The sequence below is a fragment of the Epinephelus fuscoguttatus genome, linkage group LG4 (genome assembly GCF_011397635.1).
Source record: "Epinephelus fuscoguttatus linkage group LG4, E.fuscoguttatus.final_Chr_v1".
Taxonomy (NCBI): Eukaryota; Metazoa; Chordata; class Actinopteri; order Perciformes; family Serranidae; genus Epinephelus; species Epinephelus fuscoguttatus.
Window position 1 is genome coordinate 17,089,072 of NC_064755.1, and position 19,202 is coordinate 17,108,273.

Sequence of the window (19,202 nt, forward strand, 5' to 3'; positions counted from 1 at the left end):
ATGACTTGTTTGGGACTCGAAACTTAAAGTTGGGACTTGACTTTGGACTTGCCTGTTTTGACTTGGGACTTGAGTGCGAGGACTTGAGCCTTACTTGCAAAACAATGACTTTGTTCTACCTCTGGGTGCGTGTCACAGCCTTGATGGTAGTAAAGGAGACACGAATGTCTGTACCAAATTTCACAGTAATGCATCCAGTAATTGTTGGGATATTTCAGTCTGGAGCAAAGCAGTGACTCGACTGTCTGACCAGCATCGCCATTCCTAAAGAAATTCCTATTCATAAAGAAACAAAAAACAAACTTCTCATGAAAAATGCAGCAAAAATAAGGCAATAAAATATAAACACACCTAGAATCATAAAAGGAAGGTTAAAAAAGAATTACAGATCATAGCATGAAGATGAAGGCCAGTTCCTCTCAGCTTTATGACACCGACAATAATACCCTCAGGCTGCCATCTGGCTCATACGTGGGTCAAAGGTGTGCCAGCATGGTGCTTTTGCTGATTTTGAGAGCAGAGGGAGCATTTTGTTTCTCTTCTATAATTTATCTGGCTGTATCGATTGCACAACAAGCCAATCACAGTCATATTTTTTGATTATTCAGTTCCTGACATTTTCAGTCACCCTTTTTGAGCCCAGCTGAGAAAATGTCAGACCAGTGTGTACTTTTCCCTGTGGTCAATTTAGAGTGTGTTTGTGTCTGTTGACCTCTGCCCTGAGCACACATCTGTTAGTGAATCTGACTCTCCTGGATAAATAGCAAATAGAGGGATTTCCCATCATGCCCTGCACTCAGTCTGTTGACACACACGCCCTGTTTGAACCTTTTGTTGGAGTGTTTTTAGTGGATCATAGCTGTGTGGTTCATTTAGCAGTTCATTATAAATGAGCTCTTTTACAGAAATTCAGTCGTTTATATGATGAAAAAAATAGTTTTTGCATTGTAAATGCATTTTATTGTTGATTTTGCAGTAATCACAGCTTCACTAATCCTCTCTTGACTTATGATCGGCTTCCCTAACCCAAAAATGCTAATCCTTCCAATTGTTCAGTCAAATTCAACTAATTAATAAACAACAAAACATGAATCTGCAAAACACAGTTGGCGAATATTATTCTTATCTTGACCTATTTTCAAAATAAAGCCATGAAAACAGAATATTATGAGACCTATTGCATCATGAAATTAATATAATTTGTTATGTGTTTATAAATAGCACCCAGTGTTTGGATGTATTCGGTGGTGACTCATCTGCCAGTCAATAACCTAGTTTCCATAAAGCTTTAAAAACATGCACAGACTCTGTTTCACTGTCTTCATAAAATATTCTCAAGATAAATTTCACTGTAGTGCATCTATCATTTTCTGTTTCTTCTCAGTAAAATGGTTGTGAAAGAAGAACATACATGGGAAATGTTACGCTTTGCCAAGATTCAGCCATCGTGACATCAGACAGCCTGCAATTAATACACAATAGAGAGAGCTTTTATCTTTCAGCTGCTACAGTTTATCCCGCTGACAAGAGTGTGTCACATTTTCTTGTTGTTCTTGGATGCAGTATAAGGAAGATTATAATTGTTATCTCCGTTGTTATGTTGTTTGAATGAATGAATCACTGTTTACACAGCTGTTGCACATTTTTATATTCACCTTCGATTTTCAGGCTGCTGCAGATGATACAGTACCTCGAACAATAGATCAAACTTGTGTTTCTGTCCGTTCTTTTCTCCCAGCGCTACATGTGTTTCGCCAACCCAACAGAGGTGAAGCCCCCCGAGGACCTCCAGGACCTGGGTGTTCGTTTTCTGCAGCCCTTTGTCAACCTGTTGTCCAAAGCCACCTACTGGTGGATGAACACCTTCATCACCAACGCTCACAGACGACCCATCGACCTCAAGGTCATTGGCAAACTGCCCATTGCGATGAGAGCCCTCACCAACTACATAAAGCTACGCAAGGCCTTCGAAGACCAGAAGGTGAGTGCACCAGCTGGTTTAGTTTTCTTTAGAGTGGTTATTTTCTTCTTTATGGAAAAAGAAAACATGGGATTACAGCCCAGTGCTGAAATCAAGTCAGCCCACAGACCAGTGTGAAAAGGCATCAAAACACACACAGCTGACATGAGAGTAATTCAACCATACAATGTACAGTAGGAGTATCATATAAGCACGCGAGTATGGTGAGCAAATTTCTACCATTTACCTAGAAACTGGAGGACTCCTTTTCAGTCTGTAATAACACTTAATGTAACATTTTCTTCAGATCTTTTCAAATGTGGGAACACCGTTGAATTTTAGATCTGAGATCTTGTAGTTCATTGCGTCATTGGTGCTGAATAAATAATCATTGACGTGTCAGGCGTTGGTGCAGATGGCAACAGAAAGTAACAGAAGATGATTTGTATGTTGGAAAGAAAATCTGCAGAAAGGGGATAATACTTTTGGGCTGTTTCTCCCACGACTCCTAGTTTTTGTCAGAAGTAAAATGTTGAAGCATTTTGTGCAGAAATAACAAAGAGAATGTCTTCATGTGGAGTGACCTTAGGCTGTTTTAAGCAAACATACTCGGGCAAACCAGATTACGAAGTGGGAGAAAAATTCCATCTCATTCTGAATGTGGTGATTATCATCAAGGGATCAACTTGGAGCTCCCACTCACAGACACAAACAAAGATTTAAGTATTTATGTAAGAGCTTAGCGTGCAGCTTGTTTGGCTCCTTATGACCCCACTTCACTTTATTTAGAGCCCATTTGTTAGTTCAACTGTCATCATAAATCTTGAGTTTGCAATGTTGCATTATTGTCTGTTGGTGGGTCTGACATGTGCATGAAGTGATCTGGGAATCTTACAGTGTTGTTTGTTTTTTTTGTTTAAATGCTGCTGTTCTCATAAAATACGATGAACTCTGTCCTGTGATGACTCATCTCTGGCTGAACTGGGACCATTAAACTGTATTCAGATGTCACACAGATCATTAGTCAATAGTGTAAACCTTAAAATGTGTCTTTAAACATGGACACATGCTCAAGCTTATTCTATCTATCTTAGTCCTACTGAAGCTGCAGTTGGCGACTTTTATAAAATAACTTTTGTTTTGCATATTTGCTGAAACTGTCACTATATCCTTACAGTGGCTGATGAGACGGATAATCTGTGAAACAAATCTTTTTCCTCCTCTTAGTGCTTCTGATGGTAGTTGCAAGAATCCACCACATGAAAACAACCCATTAGAGACGAGGAGTCTTTAATGCAGCTGCTCATTAACTCTGGTAAATTGTCAACTAGGCAGCACTGATTAAACATGAATCAATTTTCTATTACTTCTTTGTCTTTTTCTCACCTCAAATGTTTTCAGAAACACAATTTTGTGGACTGTTCTGGTGTAAAATGAAAAAGCTTGTGACCCGGCTGCAACTTTTACAACAGCCGAGCAAAAACCAAACACCACCCATTTGCCGGAGCAGTGATTTACATGACTGACAGCTGCATTAGAGAGTCCTCGGTTCTGATGCAGTGTTGGATTCAAGTGATTGCCATCAGAGGCAGTAGGAAGAGGATGAGGAAGATTATTTTTTCACTGACTATCTGTCTGTACTTCTTTTAGAATATAGTCTATAAAGACAAAAAGTTCTTTTCATAAAAGTCAACAACTGTAGCTTTAAGTTATATTTTGTTCCCTGTCACAAAGTTTAATACAGTCTCGCCACTTTATATCTTTAACACTTCTTTTGTGTCAGAGAGGTGTTAATTAAACACAGTGCTTCTTTAAGGTTCCTGTTTATGGTGTTGTTTTGATTTGCATTACTGTTTACTGTGAGGTGTTTCTAATAATGTTTCTCCGCCGTGTATGTGATGGAGGTGGACAAAGTGTTAGACACCTTTCATGATAAGGGTCACACAGTGGCTCAGTGGTTAGCACTGCTGTCATTTCAAACCTGATGTCCAGCTCGGGTGTTTCTCTGCGGAGTTTACATGTTGTCCCTCTGTTTTTATGGGTTTCCTCTTATAGTCAGAAGACATGCAGATTTAGTGAACTGGAAACTCTAAATTGTTTAATACTTGCTGTCTTGGGAGTTCTCCTGGCTCCTGTCCAACAAATGCTGGGATACTTGAGCCCTCTAAGACTCTAAGTTGGTGAAGAAAGTGGGTGGATGGATGCTGCTCAATACAACAGCAGCCAGGATTTGGTGGTTTGATGAAGTGAAGTGAAATCTAGTTTGGACAAAAGCGATGCAATCAAAATGTAAAAGCTGCCATTTGAAAAATCAAACAACGCTGCCTCCTATAAAAAGAAATATTGACATATTTTCACATCCTCTTTTGCAATATTGACACATGGGCTAGTTTGCAATACAGCTCCTCTAAATTTGTAGATAATGTAGAAGAGGTTTGGTACAGAATTGAGGAGGCAGATGAAACTGCTTTTGTTTGTGCTGTGTCAGAGAGGTGTACATAATATTTTTGGTTCTCACTTTTTGCACGCTGATCTCCTCCCAAGGCGGTGTTCTTCCAGTCTTATTAATTTAATCCAAACTGGAGATGCTCCTGCGTCACATATTATTTCTCCTCCTCCCTCCTTCTTTTTTTCCCTCTCCCTTCGTCTCACTTTCGGAGCACGTGTCAGGGGTCAGAGGTGAAGGGCCTCCTGCACAGGGTCATTGTTTTCCAGTGTTTGGAAGGTTGCGGACATTCGTCACTGCTGCATGTGCGTCCGGTGTGAACGCAACCCCACTTCCTTCCGGCAGGAGCGAAGGATGAGAGAGATTGAGAGATCCCAGTGGAGAGGTGGGGGGGTGGGGCATTTAGAGGAGAGCCCGGAGGCAGCGGGTCATTCCCATTCGACTGTGAACGAGGCGACATCCCGACCCCTGCGGGGGTGAAAGCACTGCACTTCATGGGAAGCTAGTTTCACTCTGAGTGTGTGAGAAGAAACGTCCTCCTTCCGTCTCGTTTGAACCCTAGGTAGAAAGAAATAGTGTGTGTGTGTGTGTTTGTTTGAGTGAGTGACGTTCACAGTGACACTATGTTTTATATGAAGGCCGAGGTTCAGCGTGAGCTCAGATGGAAAGATAGGAACATTCACGTCTGTTCTCACAGTTCTGAGTGGATCAGTCTTGTTCACAGTGATGCACGTGCACACACACTCACTGTGAAAATGTCCTGGGAGTGTTTGCTGCACCATGACGGCCCAGATGTTTTCTCTGATCATTGCTAACTCACTGAACCAAGCTGCTGTGTTGTTTGTGAAGGTAATATATTTCGGATGTCATGCTATAAATTAATATAAGGAAGCTCTTCCAGTCCGCCTCAGAAAAATCTTTTTATCTCTCAAAATTATTGCTTATGACTTGGCATTTTCTTTTGTCATTTGAAGTCATTTGAAAACCCTCAGCTTTTTTTCACTTGCTGTTTAATCCCCGTCCTCTGCACCACCGTCATGGTTTTCCTGCACCATGAGTTACAGAGCAGTTAAACATGACTGACTGAGCTCCACTGTGAAATTCACCATTAATCACCACATCCCATGATGCAGCAGCAGCAGCAGCAGTGGAGAGGATGGAAGTCCTTAACCTGACCTCATTTTGCAGGTTTCTTATGCAGTGATGGAGCGACTTGAGTTAATGATGTGTCAATTCAGCTGTTATGTACAAGCAATTACTTTCTCTTGCCCTGTTAGCAGGCTGTATTGTCTAACCCAGTTTTTGTTCTTTCTCTTGTTGTGCTGCCAGTTGAGCTCCTCGGAGAAATGGCTGTGCATAATGTTTAGTGCAAAGAAGAGTTTGAGCCTCATGTAAAAATGTAAATGTTTCCCAAATAGATAATTTATATTTGGGATTTAAAATTTAAGAATCCAAATCCTTTAACCTCTTCTACTCCACCATTCCCCACCATTTTTGCCTTTTTTAGGGAAGACAGTGGATCTTTAGGGGGAGATAGTGGGTCAGCGGTATTTGCCATCTGAACATCTAAGAACCTGAAGATGAATTTGAGATGCAGCTCAGCACCGTGCGTCAAGTTTCTAGTTATAAATCTATAATGAACATTTAAAGGTAAAGAGTGACTAAGGGCTTAGAACATTATGAAGAACCTATATGATGTCTTTTATCTTGCCCATCTGTGTCTCATAAGTACTTGCAGATTCAGAGTCTAATATAATGCCAGTATTTTCACTCTAGCTTTAAAACTTAGCCTGCTCCAGTCTCTGAAAGACACTAATGTCGGCAGGGGGTTGCTGTGTCCACGCAGAGCACAAGAGGTTAAAGTAGACAAAATTGCTAATGAGTCACTACTGATTAGCTGAATTCAGCCTCTGTCCCCTCTTTCTTTTTTACCATCCCTCAGAGGCCTCAGGGCACAGCACCCCAGGGCCCAAAGTTGATCTGGGAAGCCTTGAGGAAAGCATTCGGCAGACCCCTCATCCTCAGCATCACATTCCGTTTCCTGGCCGACCTGCTTGGCTTCGCCGGCCCACTGTGCATCTCCGGCATCGTCCATCACATCAGCAAGGACAACCGCACCATTCAGCAGCCGGTGAGGGGTCAACCACACTGCCATACACCTACTAGGGTAGCGTAGCCTGACATGATGTAAGGAATTAAACCCTGTCCTTAGAAAGCAAATGTAGCTGCTGAATTTGTTTCTCATTTTCACTGGATAATTCGAAGGATCCAATGTTATCTTCTTTATTGCTAGTGATTTGTGATTCCCTGAAAAAAAGCTATGGTATACGGTCATAAGCTCCAGAGCTAGTGAGTAAACCTCGAGTCTGCCATGTCACACCATTTTTTAAAGTTACTCTGAAGATATTTAATGTGATTACAGCCTTCTTAAAAATATTTAGTGAAAAATGGAACAACCCTGTCTAATTTTGGTTTTGTAAATTTCTCCAAAATCTAGCTGTCAAATTTTGTAGTACTATTAATACAATATTAATTATTATTATAAAACTAACCAGGCTTAACCTGCTTGTCTAGTCTTCTCTCCTCAGCTGCAGTTTTCTTACATCTCCTCCTTCAACAGCTTCAGTTTTACTCTCTTTTTGCCTGATTAGTGTGTCCCTACATTATTTCATAAAGGCCTTGGAAACCTGATTTCACATCTAAGCAGCACTAACAGTAAAGTTTGTAGAAAAAGCAATTTATAGTTATCATATATGAAGAGCTTGCGTGCGTGTGTGTGTGTGTGTGTGTGTGTGTGTGTGTGTGTGTGTGTGTGTGTGTGCTTTGATCAAATTTGACTGAGAGTGTTGACAGCATAAGCAAACACCCACTTCAAACCAGTGAGAGGAGCACAGACTGAAATCTCTCATGTGAAATAAACAAAAACTGCACAACACTGCAGAAAACTGTGTTCATGTAAGAGCCCAAAGCTTGACATAAAAATGAATTCTGAAAACTAATTGTTTTCAAGGCCTTTGATATTCCTTTGCAAATGGTAATCATAATTTATTCATCTAGCTTTACAAACGAAGGAATAGTGACAGTGACACCTCCTGACAGAATGTATCTTGGCTCTGATGCTGTTGTCTGTTTTCACACGGATATCACATCAGAGAGTCTCACCTATCAGTAAAGCTGGCAGAGACACCAGTTACCTGCAGTAACCCTTTTTTATCTGCATTTATTTGTGAGCCTGTTACACTTGTGTGCTGCAGTGGGAACGTGCAGAGATAACCAGTGAAGTCTAGACATTGGTTGCCACGGGAGTTCTGAGTAAAAGCTAATTCTTTACGAGATGTTGTTGGAAATAAACAGAGAGCTGAGACGATGATTCAGAAACAGACAGGTTCAGCAGACGTGACGGAGACGTCACATGGCTTCTTCCTGCCTCTCAAAGGTCACGGCTACAGTTTGATGGGACATTTATGATGCCCTCTCTCCCCGGTGCACCTGCCTCCAATAGTGTACTAATTTAGTCCTCGTCAAATATTTATGAGACTTACTGTTGGCAGAGCTGTCTCGGTTTCTTAGATTCCACACAGGGCAGATTGACACTCAGGCATCCTTCCGCATGAACAACTCTGCAGTTATTTGTTTGAAAGTCACATCCATACAAGCTGGTGGAGCATCCAGATTTAATTGGAAAATGGTTAAAAGATTCGCCAGGCACTCAGAGTAAATGCTCTCGAGAGTGCATCAGTTTGGAGAGAGAAGTGAAAATAGGTTTGTGAAATCGTGACTGTTTGAGTCAGTGATGTTTCTGGGTCTTATGGAGAGAGTGAGAAATGTGTTTTTGGCAGCATGATGAGAAAGAGAGACCAGATAAATTTTACAGATGAGTGGATTCAGAGTTGAGACACATCAATAAATGTTAATTCTTCCTGAGCGAATGATGCCTGATTGAGTAATTAATTAATCACTGAAGGAGAATCTGTATCTGCTCCTATAGCTGAGTCACATTCATCTTTGGTTTCTGGCTCACACTCCACATATCAGCTGTGTGATACACTATTATCTCTGCTCTCTGATGAGGACTCCACTGCACTTTAGTGTAATTGAGGTTTCACGTGCAAAGCTGCAGCCCTACTGTGAAATGTAAAGGATACATTTGAAATGGATCGGTCACCCTCCACTTTTGAGAAAGTAAACAGGAACCGTTTTAGTTCAAAGTCATCACTGACACCACCTTGAGTCGAATCAAATTCTGCAGAGTTCAGCCTGTGTGATTGACCTTGCTGACGTTCCTGCCTGTCTAACAATGATAAACTGGTCGATAGCTCTATCTCCTCCTCTTATAACCTGTCCATTCTTCCAGATGAGGTTGCTGGGGATCTATTTCATTTCTTCCAAGGAGTTTCTGGAGAATGCATATGTGCTGGCTGTGCTGCTCTTCTTTGCCCTGCTCCTGCAAAGGACCTTCCTCCAGGCCTCCTACTATGTGGCTATTGAAACAGGCATCAACCTGCGTGGCGCCATACAGGTACATGAAATTCTCCATGAAACACGTGACTAAGAGGTTTTACTGTTTTTGGACATGGGTCTGAATGTGACTGTTCTTTCTCCAGACAAAAATCTACAACAAGATCATGCGTCTGTGCACTTCCAACATGTCTATGGGGGAGTTAACTGTCGCTCAGATTTGTAACCTGGTTGCCATAGATACCAACCAGCTCATGTGGTTCTTCTTTCTCTGTCCTAACCTGTGGGCAATGCCAGTACAGGTAAGAAACATGTTTGATCTACTCTATTAGAGGGATAGTTAGGATATTTTAAAGTGGGATTATATGATGTACTTATCCACAGTCAGTGTATCACATACAGTAGCTTTTGGTCGACATGCCCCCAGTTTGGAGAAGCAGGCAGGTGTACTAACATGGAAGCAAAGCAATGTACTTCTGTGGAGGGGAGGCAGCAGCAAAATGTTTTTAGCCATTTAAAAAAAGACATCAATATCAGTTCAAGTGTATGCTATATTTAGAATATTTTCACCGCTTTACCTTGTCCCAGACAGCTCATATTGACAGGGAAGCCATCCCTCCAGTCCCTCCAGGATTTTGTGAGCTGTTTTTGGGATTGTTGTGGCCTGAATTGTCTTATTTCATGCAGCTTTTCAAAAAAAAATTGAAATGCACATTCCAATGGTCATAGCCTTTTATGTCTCTTGCAAAAATATTGGGTGGCTGAAAGCAGGGGAGGGGGGTTATTACTGACAATGAGGTGTTGCTGCATTTGATGCAACGCTGAACGACCTTCTCTCAGAGCTGCTCTCCTCCAGCTCTTTCTGCCTGGTTAGCACAAGCTAACACAACACAACTTGATCCCTACTCGTCATATTTTGTTGCTTGAGCAAAAGGGCCTCACCGGTGGTCAGCATCCGACACCGAAATGGCGTGAGTCTGTCCTTAAACCTGTTCATAACTATTAGGTAACATTGGCCATATGAGGCTAACAGTTAGCCCTGCCACTGTGTGTGTGTGTGTGTGTGTGTGTGTGTGTGTGTGTGTGTGTGTGTGTGTGTGTGTGTGAACTTTGTTCTAGGCACAGAGCTCCAGCCTCATGATAAACAGAGATAGAGAGGGCTGAGTGAATCCATATGCTGCACATAGCTCTACAATGAAATGAGATTTTAACCATTTTGAATAGTAAAATTCGTGTTAAGGTTGCAGTCATTGGAAAAAATTCCAAGTTTGTGCAGAATTCACGAGGACTGGCTGAATTTGCATTAATTGTTACAAACTCAACATCGCAACATCCTGGAGGGACTGCTTTTTGCTCCCGTCAAAGCCACCAGACTCCATTGAGAAAATTAGTGATTTTAGTTCACTGAACACGGGGGCTACTGGTCTACTGCTGCCTTGATCAGTCAGTTTGTCTGTGCTATATTGTGACTTTGGTGAATCCAAGCAGACCCTTTTAAATGTGGAAGTCACACAGTAACACAAACAATCTAACTGATCGAGGCAGCAGACCAGCAGCTCCTGTTTTCAGTGATAATAAATTACAAAGATAACACATGAGCACTGCAAGAACTCACTACTTAAAGGGATAGTTCAGATCCTTAGAGGTGGGGTTGTACGTTTCCATAATCAGTGTGTCACATACAGAAGATGTCAGTCAGTCAGTTTTTCTCAATGAAGTCTGGCTTTGAAGAGAGCGATATAACAGCTACAGTTACAAACTGTTGTCTGGCCGCAAGATAAAGCAGTGAAAATATTCTAAATGGAGCAGACACTTACACGGATCATGCTTTTTTTTTTGGTTGGACTTTTATTAGGTGGCTAAAATAAGTTTTGTTGCTGCCCCTGTCCGTAGCAGTACATTACCTAGTTTCCGTGTCGCTACCCCTGCCTTATTCTCCAAACTGGGAGTGTGCTGACTGACATCTTCTGTATGTGACACACTGATTATGGAAACGTACAACCCCACCTCTAAGGATCTGAACTATCCCTTTAAGTAGTGAGTTCTTGCAGTTCTCATGTGTTATCTTTGTAAGTGCCTTAACCTGGACTTGTAGTTACCTTTTTGAGTAGGCGCATGTCATCTACGTGCAAAGGCTTCGTAGCTAAAGCGTAATCCCTTAGGACAAAACAACTATGAATTAAGTTTTACAATGTAATGCAAAGTATTACGTAGTATAATTTTGTTGTTTGTGCTATTTTGTTGCGTTGCTCTACTTTGTTTTGTGTATTGTTGCACTTTTTTCTTTGTGTGAAACTTTTCAAAGGTGTCTGCTACACTGCTCTTTTTTAGACTGTATTGTTGTGTGCTGAGTTGTGCTATATGTTGTCTTTTGCATTGTATGCGGTGCATTGTCTTTTCTCATCAGGCTTGTGGTCAAAGGCAAAGCTCGCTTTATGATCATGTGGGAAATACTGGATTGTATACAGAGGTGTGAAGGCTGAGAAAGGAAGGTCAGGTGTAGCCCCTGAGGGAGTTAGAAAAGATTCACAGTGAACGTGTGCTGTCGATTGCAAGTGTGCGACCTTCATGCTTTGTAATGCTGTCCTTTGAGAGGATTGTGTAATTCATCACACACAATACAGTACAATCAATGTTGCTAGGCGTATGCTATTAAATCCTCAGGAGAAATTAGAGTTGAAACCAACTATCCTGGCAAATCATAAGAATACTATTTCAACAAACCCTAGAGGTCAATTAGTTTCTCAAGAAAATCCAGTGCCCAAGGAAACCTGTTGGATGTACTTCTGTGTTTTTGAGACTGGAGTTTATTGTGTGTTTTCATTATTTCTCGCTATTTCTTCCACTCTGTTCAAGATATTGTCATATTCACCTGCTTCTTCTTTCTTCCCTCCAGCCCCTCATTGTTTCATCCATGTCAAATGTAAAATCCGTTTTGCCTGGAATAGAAAAGTTACACACATTGCCACATTTACATTTACATTTACATGCTGCTGCTGCATATTGTTCATTTATGTACACTCCATGCCAGTGGAGGTGCACGGAAATCAAAGCTTTGGGGAACCAGAAAAAGCTGTTGCAACTCAGAGGAACAACAATAGCTGTGGTGAAAGAGCGACAAAGATGTGTTTGGAATACTGATTAACCAGAAGACTTTACAGAATAGAGTCATCAGAGAGGAAAGTGAGTTGATCTGGACATGAAAACACAATAAGCCATGAGATATTGTCGACTCAGACAGTCGTACAGCGGTTTTCATTTTGTATGAATGTGTTTTTTGCAGCTGGCATTATAATTATCAATTCAATTCAATTTTATTTATGCCTCACAGTTCTCTAATGCTTTATTGAAGCACTATTACACTGATTCTCTCCTGTGCCTGATATTTCTTCTGGCTTATTATGGCCTTTGTTGGCACCATGTGCTGTGCCTGAAGGAAAGTATCCTCTTATCTTTTTATGGCAGGAGACACTGTCCATGAAAAATTCTCTCTTGCATGAAAAAGTTTAAGAAGGACTTATTATTCTGAAACACCAAAAAAGATGACAGAGACAAAAATACAAGGATGAATCTAACACAGTTTGCATACAATTTGTTAACAAAAAATCATACATCCAGGATTCAGCATTCACAGATGTTTTTCAACTGACACCATTACCTATTATATCAGTAATAGTTCTTTAATATGCATTTTAGTTTGCCTTAACCTATTCCTTATTGTATTTTCAGTGATCATTGAACAGTGAACATTTTTGAAGACAGCTTAAAGGCATAAACCATAGACTGTATGTAGATAGAAAGATGGTCGACGTGTCACCTTTTCTGCTTCATGTGTCTGCAAAAATATGAAAATGTTATTCTTATGAACAAAAAGACAGTCACAGCAGGTCGTAAACAGGCTGTGTTACACTATTCAGCAGCAGTATAAACATGCTGATGGTTCCTCCGAGGTCTGAGCTGCATTAGTATTCTCCACCTGTGCCTACCTGTCTGCCCCAGACTGTGAATCAATCCATTGTGCTCGATTTTTACAGCCTCCCGCCCTGATGGGCTTTTGAAGTTTGCCGGTGATCTCAGATATGTCAGCTGATTTTTAATGGCTTTTTAATAGCAGGACCCTGGAACAGACGCAGCTAAATGAAATTCAGCTGTTCATTTTTATTATTTACAGCTTTTCATAGTGTAACATGCCCAAATCTTTTCTGTGAAAAAGAACTATCACATGACCTGCTGATTTATAACATATTGAAGCATATCTTCTTCATCAGTGAAGTAAATAGATCTCTTTTTTTGTTTGTTTGTTTGTTTGTTTGTAAAAGCAGACATTTTGACTTATCATAGCAGAGAAAGCACAGGTGAAATGACTTAATTCAAGTTCCCCAGTAAGCCATGCCAGTGAGCCAGCATGCACAACACCAGGATCCTGAAACTAGCTCACCTAAATGTAGAGCAGTTTTTATAATGCTGTGTTTCACTTGTTTTTATCCTGCTATGACGTGCCAAAATGTCTGCTGTGGAAAAGTTTTTCTAACGCTCAGCAGACTTGAACTGACAGCTAATTTAGCTCATGCACTGTGTAAACAAATACACACAACTCTTTTGCTCAAAGTTTTAAAATGATATTTAAATGTTCATTTTATTTAAAGCTGCTGCAGTTAAAGGTGTGGTATGTAATTCTGGAGAAATACAGTCCATTGTTGAGTCTCATTTCCAGGTTGTCAGAAACCTACACTTTGGGTAGCCGGTTCAGTCTGACAACAACCCAAGGTTGTCGATATTTGACCCGTAAGGCTCAAATATCAACTATCTTTCCCCAAATTGAACCTTTAATCAGGAAATATAGGGTTCACAGTTGCTTATTGATTTGCTTTTATACAAGATAATGACTTATTACATAAACTTGAGTAAGGGAATCTAGAGAAGATTGTTGTGCCTGTCCTGTTTTAACCATGCTAGTGGTGTGACTGGTGATGACAATTTTGGCCCTGTCTGTCTACCACTTTGGCCCACATTACAATATCTCACCAGCTTTTGGATGGATTACCACAAAATGTTGGCACAGATAATTGTATTCCCCTCAGCATGAACTGAAATGGTTGTGGTGATCCTTAAAGTTTTCATATAGTGCCACCAACAGGTCAAAGTATTGACTTATCCTGTAAAATGTCTTAACATCTACAAGATAGATTTGTATAAACACTCATGACTCCTAAAGAATGAATCCCAATGAGTTTAGTGATTTGCTTTTACTAGGGCCATTATCAGGACCATTTTAGAAGGGACACTGAGCTAAATATAGCCGCTACCATGGCTTTAGACACTTAGTCCTGGTAGATATTGCATAAAGTGACCATGGGGTATGTTATTGTATGTCGTGTGAAGCTTTTTACAACACACTAACATATGATAAGACTCATGTTAGACGCTAGAGGTTGGCAGCTCCACAGCTATACAATGCCATGGTAAATGCCATGGTTACATGGCTCATACCCGGGAGGCAGTCACTGTAAAAAAAAGTGTTACTTTTTTTTTTTAGAGTTATCACAAAGGAACTCGAATTATATCCTGCTTTTTCCTCACCCGCCTCATCCCCAGTGGGACGCATTATCCTGCGACAGATAAAGGAGAGGGTAACGTGACACATTTCCATCTGGCTTCGTGTATCCTGGGGATTCTTGAATCCAGCAGGAGCTCAGTGTGACGCCAAAGATGGTGGGTGGCTGGAGAGGAGCCAAGGACACGGAGAAACATGACTCATCTCTATTGTAAACCTAGAGAGAGACAGTTACTGTATGTGGAGGATGGAAATTTATAAATATTAGTGTTTGATCATTCTTAATTCTTCAGTGTGAACATCCAAATAAATAATCATGTCTCTTCAAAGGCCGCTGTCATTCTCCCAGCATTTGCTTTGCAGGTATCACAAATCACAGTTTTAAGATGCATGTCACGTGCATGATATATTATTGCATCCGTAGTGATGTCCTTATTATGCTCAAGGTCACTGTTCCTCACGACACAGTGCACTATGGTACAGTCAGTAGGGAGCACTGTGTCTTTAGAAATCTTTTATTCCTCATTTTTGTCTCCACAAGGTTAACACAGTATTTCTTTCTTTCCTTCTCTCTCTGTACCCTCCACTCTCAGATTATTGTGGGAGTGATCCTGCTCTACTACCTCTTGGGAATCAGTGCCTTGATTGGAGCGACCGTCATTGCTGTGTTAGCTCCTGTACAATACTTTGTGGCCACTAAGCTGTCCCAAACTCAAAAGAGCACCCTGGTGAGTTTTTTTTTTGGCTCTTCTACAAAGATGCAGTACTGCTTGTGACTATTTTGATCTATTTATAGCCATCCCAGTGGCTATGGAAGGCAAAGTCTAATGGTCAGGCAGGTGGTGGATTGGTCTGTCCACCACTTTGGTCCAGACTGAAATATCTCAATAAGTATTGGATGTCTTGCCATGACATTTTGTACAGACATTCATAGTCCCCCAAGGCCACCATTAGTTCTTGTAAGAAATGTCTTGACAACTGCTGGAAGGATTTGTATGAACCTTTGTGCAGACACTCATGGTGACCAAAGGAAGTATCCCAGTGACTTTGATGATCCCCTGACTTTTGATCTACTACTGACAGGTCAAGGTTTTCACTTTTCCTGTGAAATATCTCAACATTGGTTACAAAGATTGGCACACATTTTTTGGTGAAGACATATGGTGAAGAGCCTTTGATCCCTTGACTTTTCCTCTAACAACATCATGAGGTTAACATTTGTGGTTCAGGCTGAAATTTCTATTGGATAGACTACCATGCAATTTGGGCAGACATTCAAGGTTTCTGTGACTTTTCATTTAGCACCGTTATCAGGTCAAAACCTCACTTTGTGTGGTACTTTTTGATCAGGGTTGGAAATAAGCACCAGCCTCCAGCCAAATGCTGGTAAAATATGTAAGTGCTAGATCTGTGTTATTTACCAGCCAAAAAAACAATGGTAACCTAGAAAGTGGCTCGTGGATTTTGGAATTCACCAGCCACAGTGGGATGTGGACAAAAAGTTAATTTTCAACCCTGCTATGGATTGCTTTGCAATGAGCATTGCAGCATCACAGAGCTGCTAGCATTGCTTCCAAACTATTGTGTTATAATCATGCTGGAAACAAAGAATTTTAGAAACCTATTATTCCTTTGCATCACAGTCACATAAAAGCATAGCGTTAGTTCAGGCAGGACACAATGTCAAGCTCAGCTCACATCCCAGCTACATCAGCTGATCTCAAACAGCCTAATCAACTGAAGGAGCAGCTGATTGATGGAAGGGAGTCAGCTGATAGATCACATGATTCATTTCAATACAACCAGTTGGCAAATCTCATTCAGGGCGCGCTATTTAAACTGCTCTGACCTGCCTTCTGTTGCTGTTTCCTCTGCAAGTCGCTTTGCAACACACCTCCACCCCAGCTCCTCCTTTTCTTGTTGTGTCTTGTCATTGTCATTTCTGTTTGTTATTGATGCTGCTCTGCTCTCCCTGCCTCAGGCATTTTATGTAGGCACATGAAAGGGCAGGGAGGTTAGTGCTGTTGGACTCAGGCTTTCCTTGTATGCCCATGGAAGGGCAGAGAAGAGTGCTCTCTCTGCCTTAAGGCTTTCCACGTAGCCGTGTGGAAGGGTGGAGAGGTGCACTGTCTTCACCTCAGGCTTTCTGGGTAGGCGTGTGGAAGGGCAGAGAGGTGTGCTCTCTCCGACTTAGGCTTTCTGCATAGGCCTTGGAAAGGCAGAGAGGCCCCAGAACAGAGCCATATCACCAAATATAATACTGAAATGAAAATAAAGTTGTCTTTGACTAAAGTGGTCCTGACTAAACTAACAGTAGTGCTTAGTTTTGCAAGAGTGTCTGGTTTCCAACAATTCTCTTCAAATTTTGAAATTAAATGCAATCAGTGTCTTCAGTGTGTGTGGCTGAGCTCTGAGAGATCATGAAGAACTTTGCAAACAGAGTTGGTCAATATTGGCTTGTCCACATCATACCAGGTAATGAGGTGGATGTAATGATGGTGTTGAATCATGACGTCACAGGCTTCTCTTGCTCTCAGATACATACACACACACACACACACGTACACACACGTACACACACACACACACACACACACACGCCCCTAACTGGACACCTCAAAATATAATTATCCCCTCGGTGGAGTAAAAAATTTGTTTTATGGAATAGAAAAAAACAATAAAATGTTTTCAATCACACAAGCTATTCTCATCTTGCCTTAAGCCTTTGTGCTGCTTCCAATTGCTATAAAAGCTGCTATAAAATAAGTCTTATTGATTGTAATGATGCTGTTTCCTGCAGTCCCTGATATTGTGGAACATGATTTTTATATAAGAGAAAAACACTATTCTTTTATGGCTCAGATGCTTGTATCGGCAATTGAATCCAGGGAGTCCAGGTGATTACTCCCGTGTCGCCCTCTGGCTGCACCTCTTACACTTGATCTGCCCCTGATGTGTTGGATTACGGTTCTTTAATCAAAGTCTCCCCTTCTTACTTGCAGGAATACTCCAGCGAACGTCTAAAGAAGACCAACGAGCTGCTGCGAGGCATCAAGCTGCTGAAGCTGTATGCTTGGGAACATATCTTCTGTGACAGTGTGGAGGAGACCAGAGACAAAGAGCTCACCAGCCTGCAGGCCTTCGCTCTTTACACATCTATATCCAGTAAGGCTTTCTGTTCCCTCTGCACACATTGAACTTTGCTCTCTGAATTTCATGAAATGCTGCAAAAAATTAATGTTTCTTCCTCAGAAAAAACATTCACAGAAAGGCACAAGGCTTTTCTCTACATCACTATTCACATGACTCATGTGTTTCTATTGTAAATCAAACTATGTTGAACCCCACAATATCCAGGCAACATCTATAACTCAGCACACAAGTATAAAAATAACTGGATGTAAAGCTAACTAATGTTCTAGGCACAGCCCACTACCTAAGGCCTCACTGAAGTCATGCTTATTTGTTTTCTACGGATTGTCCTCCTTATCTTGTTCCAGGTGACCAGTGACTGCAGTCTGCCTGGCTCCAGTCCTGTAATAGACTGTGTCCGATCCAAAATCAATAACTGCAGATTTAAGAGGAGTGAGCGATCATAATTTCTTCCTTTACAAGAGAGAGTAATGGAACACAACAGTTTTATGACAGTAATAGAAAAGATTTATTCACCCTTAAGGGAGTAATCTCAAATATTTTCTTTTAAATAAATGTCTGTTCAGTCACTATTTCTCGTTGAATGAGATATTACAGTGATGATTGAGTCTTGCAGTTATAGAAACTGGGTGCCTGTGGTGACATTCTTAGGAAAATCACAAACAGTGCAGTTGGCGATGCATTTTCCATCACCCAGCAGTGGGTGCCCTGCCAAAGATGGTAGACGGAGCTAATGAAACAGACATTACACAACACTCTTCAACTCACTTTTACACACAACTTACTGTTTACTGTTGCTCTGTGGCACATGAAGCAAAGAAAGTAAAAAATGATACAGATTTTCAGCATCACTGGGCCCATAGAGCAAATGCACAAGAGACTTTCGCCTGCTGAGCAGCTATCTTCTGGTTTTGCTCAAAAAATGTATCCACTGATCTACAGATATCTCTTTGACAATGTAAGTCTGTGGGGATAAAGTTTTATTGGGCCCCATGGCATCACACGATGGACTCGTAAGCTGTAATTCCATGGTTTGGCATTATGTCAAATTGGCTTCAAGGCCTGGCTCTGCTCTTTGGGGCTTGGTTTTTTCTTGTCTCTACCAGTGTTGTGAGTGAACAGTAACTATTGCTGAACAAGGATTTGAGAGCAAACATCTGCATTTATCACTCGTCTTTCGAAGTTGTATCTTTAGTGCAAAGCTGAGACTACACTGTCACTGCAGCAACAACCTTGTTCTTGTCTCGGCATCCATTCATTTTCTAGGTAATATTTCATGACATTTTGAATTTACTGCATAGATGAAAATGGCAGGTCACAGAAAATAATGGTCAGGGAAAAGATGAGGAAGAGTAACAAATGTCCTCACACAGGATGTTATGGTATCTGGTATGCACTGGCAGACAGACATGTATTTTTGAGTCTGTCTTGTTAGTTGTGAAGAGGTTTTTTGAAACCAAAGGGTAAGGGAGCCAAGTTATCATTCAGTTCAAATGAAACAGAATATCTGAGTTGAAATAATAAACTTGTGATTTTTTTTGTGAGAATGTACAGCAACAATAGAAAAAAGTCCCATAATAGCTGTCCTGCTTTTACTTTTCTTAACACTGTTTATTTTCACTGGTAAAGTC

General features: G+C 41.0%; 1 protein-coding gene across 2 annotated transcripts in view; it reads left to right on the forward strand.

Moving 5' to 3' along the window:
* The window catches only part of abcc8 (ATP-binding cassette, sub-family C (CFTR/MRP), member 8), an 86,551-nt gene that overhangs the window by 17,465 nt on the left and 49,884 nt on the right, over positions 1 to 19,202 (forward strand). For both annotated transcript variants that reach the window (XM_049575408.1, XM_049575409.1), the window contains exons 6-11: positions 1,739 to 1,981; positions 6,349 to 6,537; positions 8,761 to 8,925; positions 9,011 to 9,166; positions 15,012 to 15,146; positions 17,421 to 17,583. In XM_049575408.1, coding sequence (XP_049431365.1) covers positions 1,739 to 1,981; positions 6,349 to 6,537; positions 8,761 to 8,925; positions 9,011 to 9,166; positions 15,012 to 15,146; positions 17,421 to 17,583 — 1,051 coding nt within the window. The remainder of the gene's footprint in view (positions 1 to 1,738; positions 1,982 to 6,348; positions 6,538 to 8,760; positions 8,926 to 9,010; positions 9,167 to 15,011; positions 15,147 to 17,420; positions 17,584 to 19,202) is intronic.